Source organism: Osmerus eperlanus, chromosome 20 (genome assembly GCF_963692335.1).
Source record: "Osmerus eperlanus chromosome 20, fOsmEpe2.1, whole genome shotgun sequence".
Taxonomy (NCBI): Eukaryota; Metazoa; Chordata; class Actinopteri; order Osmeriformes; family Osmeridae; genus Osmerus; species Osmerus eperlanus.
This window is the reverse complement of record NC_085037.1, coordinates 9,655,902-9,667,151: the sequence shown is the minus strand read 5'-3', so window position 1 is coordinate 9,667,151 and position 11,250 is coordinate 9,655,902. Positions and strand designations below refer to the sequence as shown.

At 49.1% G+C, this 11,250-nt stretch overlaps 1 protein-coding gene across 5 annotated transcripts in view; it reads right to left on the bottom strand.

Moving 5' to 3' along the window:
* The window catches only part of arhgef1a (Rho guanine nucleotide exchange factor (GEF) 1a), a 28,208-nt gene that overhangs the window by 3,566 nt on the left and 13,392 nt on the right, over nucleotides 1-11,250 (bottom strand). For all 5 annotated transcript variants that reach the window (XM_062487337.1, XM_062487336.1, XM_062487338.1 and 2 more), the window contains 21 exons: nucleotides 9,590-9,752; nucleotides 8,907-8,974; nucleotides 8,618-8,675; nucleotides 7,503-7,635; nucleotides 6,574-6,683; nucleotides 6,243-6,386; nucleotides 5,850-6,100; nucleotides 5,492-5,617; nucleotides 5,087-5,204; nucleotides 4,932-5,008; nucleotides 4,637-4,808; nucleotides 4,176-4,252; nucleotides 3,842-4,014; nucleotides 3,686-3,753; nucleotides 2,732-2,920; nucleotides 2,085-2,183; nucleotides 1,810-1,859; nucleotides 1,560-1,601; nucleotides 1,421-1,471; nucleotides 892-1,200; nucleotides 592-763 (listed from right to left, as the gene is read on the bottom strand). In XM_062487337.1, the coding sequence (XP_062343321.1) occupies nucleotides 592-763; nucleotides 892-1,200; nucleotides 1,421-1,471; nucleotides 1,560-1,601; nucleotides 1,810-1,859; nucleotides 2,085-2,183; nucleotides 2,732-2,920; nucleotides 3,686-3,753; nucleotides 3,842-4,014; nucleotides 4,176-4,252; nucleotides 4,637-4,808; nucleotides 4,932-5,008; nucleotides 5,087-5,204; nucleotides 5,492-5,617; nucleotides 5,850-6,100; nucleotides 6,243-6,386; nucleotides 6,574-6,683; nucleotides 7,503-7,635; nucleotides 8,618-8,675; nucleotides 8,907-8,974; nucleotides 9,590-9,752 (2,650 nt within the window). The remainder of the gene's footprint in view (nucleotides 1-591; nucleotides 764-891; nucleotides 1,201-1,420; nucleotides 1,472-1,559; nucleotides 1,602-1,809; nucleotides 1,860-2,084; nucleotides 2,184-2,731; nucleotides 2,921-3,685; nucleotides 3,754-3,841; nucleotides 4,015-4,175; nucleotides 4,253-4,636; nucleotides 4,809-4,931; nucleotides 5,009-5,086; nucleotides 5,205-5,491; nucleotides 5,618-5,849; nucleotides 6,101-6,242; nucleotides 6,387-6,573; nucleotides 6,684-7,502; nucleotides 7,636-8,617; nucleotides 8,676-8,906; nucleotides 8,975-9,589; nucleotides 9,753-11,250) is intronic.

Sequence of the window (11,250 nt, the reverse complement as noted above, 5' to 3'; positions counted from 1 at the left end):
CTGAAAGAAAAGTCAAATGGTTAAACAACTTCCACTCTGTCATACCTTTGTTATATCAATGCCTCGTATAGGTCACAGTAGTACAACCATACAGGGACACCAGCACTGTGTTTTTCTACATTATATTTGAACAGGATACATATAGAGAGATGGGGAGAGCAACAGAAAGACAGAGATAGAGACAGAAAAGCTGTATCCTCCCACACGCGTACAGTACAGTAACAGAGAGAGCATTAAATAAAGGTAAGGTTCAGTGTGTACACACACATACACACCCTGCACTGTGTGTGTGTTTGAAGAAAGTTATGTATTTGTGTTAATCAATGTATTATATAAGTGTGTGTGGGCCTGCATTAGCATTACGGAGAGGGCAAAGTTGAATCCTATCTTTTCCGAAGTGCATTTCTGACTAATAATACCACAGTGTGGATGTCGCTTCTTGAAAAACGCATCGTCTGATATTTTCAGTTACGTTCAACGGAATGTCTCGGACACAGGGAATGATATGAGAGAGTTTATTGAGAGAGTCCAATGACTTAGCTACGTCCAGTCATGTTTTGCTCATCTACAGTAGGAAGTTGTATCTCTGACCTCGGGGGCTCTCGGAGCGCGGTGACACTTTTTCATCCTCCTCGTCTGACGTCACGTCCACTTCCACATCGCTGCAGTCCTGCAGGCCGTCTGACTGGTCGACGGATTCCTGGCCAGCCAATGCAGCGTCGCCGCTGGGGGCTGTCTCACTCCCTCTGCGTGGAGTTGGTGTCTAGGACCAATGGCAGATATGAAATGGAAGATTACAAGTTTAAGATAGTCAAGTAAGTCCCTCCCACCTCCCACCAAAAAGTAAATGACCGTGCAATGGAATGAAAACAGACACATTAGTTCAGCAACCTTCTCTGAGCTTCCGGGACCTTCCGCAGATGCGACGGGGGTGCTGTTGGCCTTCATGTCGCGGACCTGCCTCTCCAGCTGGACGCGGGCCTTCTCACTGTCCTTCAGCCGGCCCTCGGCCCCTCTCAGCCTGCCCAGCTCCTCCTGGAGCAGGCTGTGCTGTCTCTGCAGCAGGGTCAGCTCCCCAATGGCTGCCCCTGTGCTGGCCTCAGCCATGCCTGCGTCCCGGGACAGGGAGCGCCACACCCTGCCCGCGGGGGCTGCCGCCTCGGGCCGCTCCAGGATGGAGTCCTGCTTTATCACAGCAGCCTGGGAGAAGCACATGTTTCGTGTAAATAGAGAGTGTGTAGAACTAGCCCGATGCTTCTGCTGAAAGAAATAAACCAGTTCTTAACTATGAAAGTGAAACAGGCAAAGGCCTGTTAGTGGGATCAGCGCAACTTTGGTCAAATATGACATATGGCCAAGTTAACAGAGTATAGCCATGTATAGTTGTACACGTAACGATAAAGATGAAAAGTAACCTGACCTGGAGAGCGTGAAGATGGGCACTAAGATTAACCAGCCTCTGACATACTTCCTGCAAGACACACATACATCCTGTTTAAACAGTTGATATCTAGTTGAAACACAAAGATCAAGCTGCTTAGCTGTGGTTAATGTCTCACCTCATTGGGCGGCTTTTCTCCTGTTTGATTCCCATTGCGATCCTGTGATAGTTAAACACAAATTAACAAGGATCTGTGAATTACTTCCATCGACTCACAATCAGTGGAAATCGCTTTTAATCATCCAAAAATATCCAATGACTTACACACTGATTTGTTCAAGAATGAATCAATTTCAATGTGAAATGGTTTATCATATTATGATCACAGGTCAACCTCTGCTGACTGATGGACAGCTAAAGAACCTGACCTTTGGTGCTGGGGCCTCGTTTGCTCCATTGATGACCATCTCCTGACCATCTGAGATCAAGCAAACAAGCAAACCTGATCATCTACTGTACTCTCCATACGCACTGTATGTATATCTAACGTTATGTAAATGTAACCAACATGACCATCCAGTCCGTCGATATCCTTACATGTGTATATAGTGGGACAGCTGGTACTACTTATCAAGGTAAAACATGTAGTACAATATGTGCCGAGCATAGTCACCTGCAACTCACTAGCGACGAAGGGACTTACTTATCACTAGCGCCCCCGTGTGGTTCTGCTGTCTGGTGAAAGTGCAGGGGAGAGGGATCTCAAAGTTTGAGCCCAGCAGGATCTCACTCAGCCTGTCCACTGACAAACACAAACACATGTAGCATCATCAGTATGGTACAAGTATAATAAGAGAGAGACCCAATGTATCATCAAATGAAAAAAATAATAATTTAGGACTCCATGACAATGAAATTAGGATGTGATGAATTCATATGACTGATGGTTGAATTATTGGCTTGTCTAGAAATAGCTTGGTGTATAGAGGCAACTGAGATCCCAGCTACCTAAAGGGCATACCACAAATGATATCCATCTGGCAGCCATCTTGTGCCAGCACATTGCACAGGGCTTCAGTAGCATAGTGAGAAAGACATTCTGCCAGCTTATGGTTACATAAAGTGCGTGGCCAATAAAATAGCAATGTGACACTCAATCTTTCAAGTAAAAGGTTATGGCAGTAGTCATTAGTTGATAAATAGTTACACTCATCTCTCTTTCTAGTTATATCTGTCTGTCATCACTTCTCTTGGAAACCCCCCACCCCTCCCTTTATCTGTAGCATTATACACGTAGCCTGCTTCTCTCTCTCTAATTGATGTCTTTCTCCTCCCCTCCCACTACCGCACCCTCTGCGATGGCGTCCATGAGTAGTTTCTCTCCCCGGGGGGCTTGGGGCGTGTCGGCCCGGAACAGGTTGCGGGAGTTGGGGGGCAGTGTGACCTCTTGACCCCCTGTGACCTCGGCCAGGTCAGAGAAAAGGGTGACCCTCTCCTGGAGAAGTTCCAACACCTCTCGGTCCTTCTGCTGGATGTCAGCTGGGAGGAGGAGAAACATCAACAGAGGGCTACATTCAAATGTATGGGTCAGTAACTGTGGTTCCTTACCAATGGATTGACTCCATTGTGGAAAGGTGTATTGACTGTTGAGGTATATCTTAATCATGCAGAGAACTTTTGACGTAAAACCGTCACTTTTTGATTCAAGATGAAATATGTAAAATGGAGAAATCCACGATGGAAAAAGAGAAGGAAAGTGAGAGTCGAGGGGTGAGAAGGAGAGAGACAGAGAGGGAAACGGAGAGGGAAAGAGAAGTGTGAGAGGGAGATAGAGAGATAGAGAGAGAGAGAGAGAGAGAGAGAGGGATAGAGATAGAGAGAGAGAGAGAGAGAGAGAGAGAGAGAGAGAGAGAGAGAGAGAGAGAGAGAGAGAGAGAGGGATAGAGATAGAGAGAGAGATGATGGATATCCAGTATAGATGCCTTCCTCCACCGTGTAGGAGGGTGGATTCACACTTGTCCTCCTACACACTGACAGAGAACTACATGCTGTACTGCGGGCACTGCTAGGAGAGATAGAAACAGCAAAGGAGAGAGGTAGAGGAAGGAGAGCCCTGGCTGAGGAACTGGCTGATATATCCATCAAGTCACCTCACCTCACCAACTGGGCTTATAGCAATTCCTATGTCCTACAATGTTTTGACTAAATGTATTGCCGTGTAGTTACATTGTAGTTAACATAACCTGAGTGATCCTTTGCCATGTTAGCATCATGTGGCAGCATGTGTGATGTTTGAGTGCTGACCTTTCAGTCTTCTCAGAAGGGCCTTGTCCTCAGTCTCTATGAGAGGAAACTCCTCTCGAGATGGACAACTGTAGGGACAACGACATACTGTGAGCTGGTGCGTTTGTGTGTGCGTGTACAAGTGTGTTTGTGTAACTGGGTGTGTGGGTTACGCACCTCCTAACTGTCTGCTGAATGACGCGTATCCAGGTGTTTTTGTCCTCTTTCGAAGCTGCGTGGACCTCATACATCTCTGGAGGGGAGGAGTCGCTGATGAGGAAAAGACCTCGCTCCTGATTGGCTATGTCCCTCAGTATTAGGTTCTGCAGAGACAAGACTGGAGGCTTATCCTAGAGAGAGAGAGAGAGAGAGAGAGAGAGAGAGAGAGAGAGAGAGAGAGAGAGAGAGAGAGAGAGGGGAATACAAAGTGAGAATAAAATAGCATAGATCACATAAATTATGTTTGATAAACTATCAATAAGATCAATGAGTGATGAATGCATGTGTATACCAGAGATGGGAAAATGTATCGCTGGTCTTTCTCCTGCAGGAAAACGAGGATGTCTGTCATCAGAAGGACCTGCACATCTATGACCAAACACACAAATGTAACCAACATGTTTATCCAGCCTGCCACCATCCTTACATGTGTTAACAGTTGTACAGCTGCTGCAATACTATCCAATGTGAAAGATTGACCCAAACATTGAGCATCAACTCATGAACTAGGTCTAGAACTGTCAGGAGACAAATCCCTAAATCATCTCTCTCCAGAAAACACACACACAAACACAGGCACACACACACAGGCACACACACACACAGGCACACACACACACACACACACAGGCACAAACACACACACAGGCACACACACACACAGGCACACACACACATGCACAAACACACACACAGGCACACACACACAGGCACACACACACAGGCACACACACAGGCACACATAGCACTTACCTTTGAGCCTGGAGCCAGGGTTTTTCCAGAGCAGCGTGCCCTCGTGGATGAGCCTTCTCCTGAGCAGTTCGCCTCCTCGGAACAGCTGCCCATCTCTCACCTTGGCTTCGGCTCGTGGGTCTAACCGAGCCTGGATCTCCTGCAGCCTCTGGGTCCGCTCCAGCTCCAGAACCTGGCCCACGCCACAGGGACAGCGTGTATGTGTTTGTGTCTCAAGGGTCCCCACACTAACCCTCTCTCTTATAGGTTGGCCTGCGGCGAGCATACGCATGCTAGCAGGGTCTTACGTAGCTACCTGTTGGTCGATCGAGCTGAGCAGTTCTTTGACCGCAACCAGAGTCTGGACAAACGACTGAGCTTCCTCTTCGTTGTCTGGTGGAGGAAGAGAGGATGTGTGAGAAGTGGCCCTGCGTCGAGGGGTGGAACAACCCCACAGGTTGTCTGGCTCACCTTTGGTGTTGTCGAGGATACGCTGGAATAGGACCGGGTACTTGGTGATGCGCTGGGTGACCAACAGGATGCACTCCTGGATACCATGGCGACGCAGCAGCTGACCTCTACTCACCCGCTGACCAGGATGAGAAAGAAAGAGAGAGAGAACAAGAGAGTGTGTTGGAAACACACAGAGGGAAAGAGAGATTTGCTCATAGGATTCACTGTCAAGCTACAAATTCAATTCAGTTCTAAATTCAGAATATAGATTTGAAAAAATTCAAATACACTACAAATACACTACAATTATCAAGTATAGATGGTTGGCTGGATGCCAGCAGTTCAAGGCTAGGTTGCTAGAGTCCGTGTTTATATAACTCTTGCTCTTAAATATTCAGGGAACTAGCAAGTATGTGTGCTCACCCGTATGAAGTACTGGAACCTCTTGTCTCTGGCCAGCAGCTCCTTGTACAGTTTTACAGCCTTCAGGTGTCGACTGCAAAACTCGGCGTAAGTCTTCCTCATCTCATCAGCATACTGGCCTGAGAACTGGAACACACACACACACAGTCATTAACCGCTGACAACAGCGGTCTTCAGCCGCAACAACTGTGTGTGCAGCGTTTTATTCTGCACCGCTTCCACAAACAGAAACTCAGGGTTTCAGGGAATCCTGAGTCTCAGGGAAACTCTAGAATCTTTCAAGTGGGCGGAGCGGCGTCATGCGTGTGCAGCACATGTCCAGTGCACGTGTACAGTGCGCGCGTGTCCCGTGCGTTACCTGCTCCAGCAGCACGTCGCCCAGCTGGTGCATGGTGAAGTTGTACGAGGAGCCCGGCTCCAGGCTGTGGTTGCGCCGGGTCAGGAGCTGCGCCAGGAAGCGCCCGTGTAGCGCCATCAGGCGGTCCAGGCAGGGGAAGATGGCGTGCACCACGCCCGGCTCCAGCTGCACCTCCTCCAGCATGCCCTGGCGGAACACCCGCTCCATGATGCGCAGCGTGCGCACGTGGTGCAGTTCCGTCTGGATCAGCTCTGGGGGGGGGGGGGGGGGGGGGGGTAAAAGTCAAACTTTTACACGTGCGTTTTGGTGAAGAGATGTTCAGGAACCCAGGCGACGCACGCCCGGCCACGCGTGAAGCCAAATCGGGGGGGGGGGGGGGGGGGGCGTTCTCACCGTAGATGACGTCCTGCCTCTTGATGACGTCTTTACGATGCGTCTGGAGGTAGGCGGAGTCCACCGCCATGCTCCAGGAGTCGGCCTCAAAGTCCCGCCCCTCTATCTCCATCTCCTCCAGCATCGAGGCGTAGTAGACTTCTCCTGAAGGCAGACGTCCACGTTACATCCACCTCTCATCCATCCAAACGTTTGGATCAGCAAGAGACGACAACATTGATCAAATCACAAATACAAACAGCCGTCCGAAACAAAGGGCTTGGTGGGTTTCCAGACAGACTTGTTTGTCTGTCAGGAGACCTGGCTGGTGTTGAACAGAGCTCAGTCTCACCCTCGTCGTTGAGAGACTCCATGGACATGGCTCTGTTCTTGAAGTTGAGGGAGTCTGTGGACTGGGACAGGATCCTGCGCAGGCCCAGGGGAGAGTCATCATTCAGGCTCCTATACAGAGGCATGGACCAGGACACACCCACACACACACACACACAGGCAGCAAGACACAGAGATATACATTCACATGCAAGCACACATATATATAGAAGCATACAAACACACACACACACACACACACATCAACACGTACAAACACACACACATACATGACATGCATGTGTAAATAACATCCATCCAAACAAAAGGATTCACCCAAAGACATTGAGTGTACATTTATACACATGTACAAACACACCCACAACAAACACACAAATACAGATATAAATCCAAGCATGCCAAGAACATTCATAGAGGGAGCAGAAACCCAAGCAGACACAAACACAAACACACATAAAAGACACAACACAAAACACAATTACAATGGCACAAATGTACAATACATACCAATCAATGACCACTGTGAATTACACTATTCATGCTTGTGTCCTGACACACAAACGCACACACACAAAGATGAGTCGTCATGCATGGGTTAAAATGTGTCTGTCAACATCACACCTCTCTCATGTTGGCTTTGTTTTCTATTTCTATTTGTGGTCTATTGTTATTATCATTATCTTAATTATAATTCTTTTGAAAGGGTGTTAGGCTAAAACCGTAAAACCTTTAAACTTTTGGTTATTTATGGAATAAGCCCAAAGGGTACTCATAAAATCACACACACCACCAACATTTTGACCAAACAATTTGGTTCCAACAATATATTTTCTTTCTCCAGTGTAGCAATCCCACCTATCCTTAGCAGGGGATCTCCAAAACTCCACCCGGTTCTAGAGCACAGGATATGTGGGCGGAGTCAGAACTCACCCTGCAATATTATTGGTGGAGACGCTCTTGGAGAGGGAGAGGCCGGAGCGTCCACGACGGGAGCCCAGCAGGGATTGGCGGAGGCTGTCTGAGTGGTAGATGGCCGAGCTGGGCCGCTCCCGCATCAGGGGGGCTGGGGAGGTGGTGAGGCAGGGGGTGAGGCAGGGGGTGAGGCAGGGGGGTGAGGCAGGGGGGTGAGGCAGGGGGTGAGGCAGGGGGTGAGGCAGGGGGTGAGGTACGGGGTGAGGTACGGGGGTGAGGCAGGGGGGTGAGGCAGGGGGTGAGGCACGGGGGTGAGGTACGGGGGTGAGGCAGGGGGGTGAGGCACGGGGGTGAGGCAGGGGGGTGAGGCAGGGGGTGAGGCAGGGGGTGAGGTACGGGGTGAGGTACGGGGGTGAGGCAGGGGGGTGAGGCAGGGGGTGAGGCACGGGGGTGAGGTACGGGGGTGAGGCAGGGGGGTGAGGCACGGGGGTGAGGCAGGGGGGTGAGGCAGGGGGTGAGGAAGGGGGGTGAGGCACGGGGGTGAGGCACGGGGGTGAGGCAGGGGGTGAGGCAGGGGGGTGAGGCACGGGGGTGAGGCAGGGGGTGAGGCAGGGGGGTGAGGCACGGGGGTGAGGCAGGGGGGTGAGGCACGGGGGTGAGGCAGGGGGTGAGGCAGGGGGGTGAGGCAGGGGGTGAGGCAGGGGGTGAGGCAGGGGGTGAGGTACGGGGTGAGGTACGGGGGTGAGGCAGGGGGGTGAGGCAGGGGGTGAGGCACGGGGGTGAGGTACGGGGGTGAGGCAGGGGGGTGAGGCACGGGGGTGAGGCACGGGGGTGAGGCAGGGGGGTGAGGCAGGGGGTGAGGCACGGGGGTGAGGCAGGGGGTGAGGCACGGGGGTGAGGCAGGGGGGTGAGGCACGGGGGTGAGGCAGGGGGTGAGGCAGGGGGGTGAGGCAGGGGGTGAGGCACGGGGGTGAGGCAGGGGGTGAGGCAGGGGGTGAGGCAGGGGGGTGAGGCACGGGGGTGAGGCGAAGGAAGAGGAGGAGCAGTTTGATATCAATGACTCAACATGTATTTGCCATTCCATCAAACATGTTGTGTATGTGTGGGCCACTCGTTGGTGCGTTTACACTCACTTTTGGTACGAAGAGTAACGTTAGAAGAGTTGTTCCTCATGAGAGCCATCTTTTGTTGCTGTGGATATGAGGAGAGTTTAGCTACATGTGCTAGCTAGCTACAATGCATCTTGCAGACTATACCATAAGGTCAACATGAGTAAGCAAAACATATCAAAGCTTAACCAAGTTTAACAACACAGATTTAAATAAAAATGTCCATTGTTGTATGTACCCAGTGAACACAGTGAATATTTAGTATGAATAGATGTGTTTGTCAAACACACCATATTGTGTAAAGGGATCTTACCCTCTGTTTCATCTTGGCACAGTTAGGCAGTGTGTCTCTACAGCGGTTATGGATGGTAACGTTGCAGGCTGTAGGAATTGGACAACAAATGAGTGACTTTATTTCTCAAAGTTTTCTTTTCTGTGCTCTTTTTTTTTTTAACCTCCTCTCTTTCGTCCAACTTCCTTTTCTGTCTCATCTCCTCCTGGCTGCTGCTTCCATTGTTTCAAATCAGTTTCACTTCCTGTGCAGGGTTCTAGGTCAGGAAGTCAGACTCAGAACTAAGGGAGGTAGAGACCCGGGGGGGGGGGGGGGGTTATAAACCCTCTCACCCAGTCTCTGATCACCATGTTAAACTAAAAGAAAACTGTTGTTCTTTTTTAGTCAGTGTCAGCATGTACCATAAATGTATGTGCATACTTAAAAAACATCCAACAATTATGACTATTGTTAATATGTAATAATTCCACCAATGAGGTTTAGTAGTTACTCCAACACACATTTCCTTTGAAAAAAAAAACCCATAGAGGTGTTCCATTGAAGTATGTGGATTTAGTGCTGTCAAACGGATGGGATTAGAGAGGAGAGCAAAACTCAATACTACAATCATATCTTGGGTAACAAACGGCAACCAAAGTACAATTCCAATCCAGTCGTACTGTAGCTAGAGTGGTATTAGAAGAGATGGCAGAGGTAATACATACTGGGACAGCTCAGGGCCTCCTTGGCGGTGATGCTCTTGTTGCAGGCTGAGCAGAGCGTGGTACCAGAGATGGTGAGGGAGGTGAAGAGGTGGCCGTTGCTGTAGCGAGCCTCCCTCTCCCGAGCCTCTTTCTCTCGCTCCCTCATGCGCTCCTTCTCCTTGTTCTGAAGAAGACACCAAACACAGCAGAGAGGCTCCCTCATAAACAACAGTGATCTGATTGGTCGATCTCATATACTGAAAAACTATGGGTGGAAGAGGAATTCTGCTGTAACCTGTGAACTAGAAGAAGAGCCGGTGAACACCTGTGTCTTGCATGGAATGTTGAGTTTCATATCATGTTGACTTTTCGCACAGGAAACACAACACACAGTGCAGACTTCCTCTTTTTAAGGCTTTGGAGGGTGGGGTTAAGCTTGTATAAGGTAACAGCTACAGATAGAAAGAACAGGGTATGTAAAGAAACACCTCTTCCACAATGTTTAATTGAGAACAGAGAGAGGCAGGGGCAGAGAAAGAGCTCTGAAATGCTCTGTTTTCAAAAGACACAATTGCTAAACAGTTTCAATTCAACTGATTTCTGTTTTCACCCTCTTTCTTCACCTCCTACTATTATTTCTGTCCCTTCTGCCCATCGGTTACTTTGTGCAGTGAGAAGGGTAGATTTGAGAGGAAGAGTAGAGGCTCCATGTGATCCTCACATGCACATAGTTATGAAACAGGAAGGTTGATAAACATCGACCACAGGGTCAGGCAAAACAGCAAAAAAACAAAGGATCTAGAAATTTTACCCATACTTAGTTGGATCCTCTAATGATGTAAGGCAAATTTTGTAAAGTAGGCCGACAAAAAAGGCAGCAGGCCCTGTTTTTAGTATAAATCTGTCAATGTGTTATAAGCTAGAATTAGCTTTGGTCTGAGAGTGGGTACACTTAGGATGGAGGGTGGTAGGGAGATAAAGATGTCTATAGATTTGTACTACATTCAGTGTTTCTAGAGGTACTGACATTTACACTGTCGTTAAAACATCAGAGGTGTTAGCAGCAGGAGCACGTACATATGTTCTGAGAGGAAATCCCTTCCCTAACTCACTAATGACTAACGAACATACAAACACAGGTCTGTATATATATACAGTGTATACACACCTTGTTGACCTGTCTATAGAGAGGGAGAGAGAGTGGGAGAAAGAGAGAGGAGATGTGTGTGTTCCAGTTTGGAAGTAAACTCTACCACTGTGTGGATTGAGGTGGCCCTGTAGCCTGGTTTCTGTTCTCTGGAGGTACACTGGGCAGAGTGGAGCCTGGGGTGGATTTAAGTTTAGTCTCCCTGACCGACATAACACACAGTAGGACGCGAGGCTGACAGAATCTGGACCCTGAGAACGATAAGAAGATCCAGTCTTTTTACCACACTCTGCAAGTTAAGGTCACTGTACTGGAATGTTCTGGAGGTTCATAGAGCACAAACTGAAACTAGATCCATTGAGGTGTATGGTCACAGACAGATCTCAGCCCTTACTGATCATTACTCATCATTGCCAATGCCATCGTCATATCCTGCACCTCTCTCCACTTCCTCTTGTTTTTGCCCTCCCATCTCGAGCAGTCCTTCGCCCTCAGTCCTCTTCTTCCAAAACACATTCACGCCTACAAACATTCT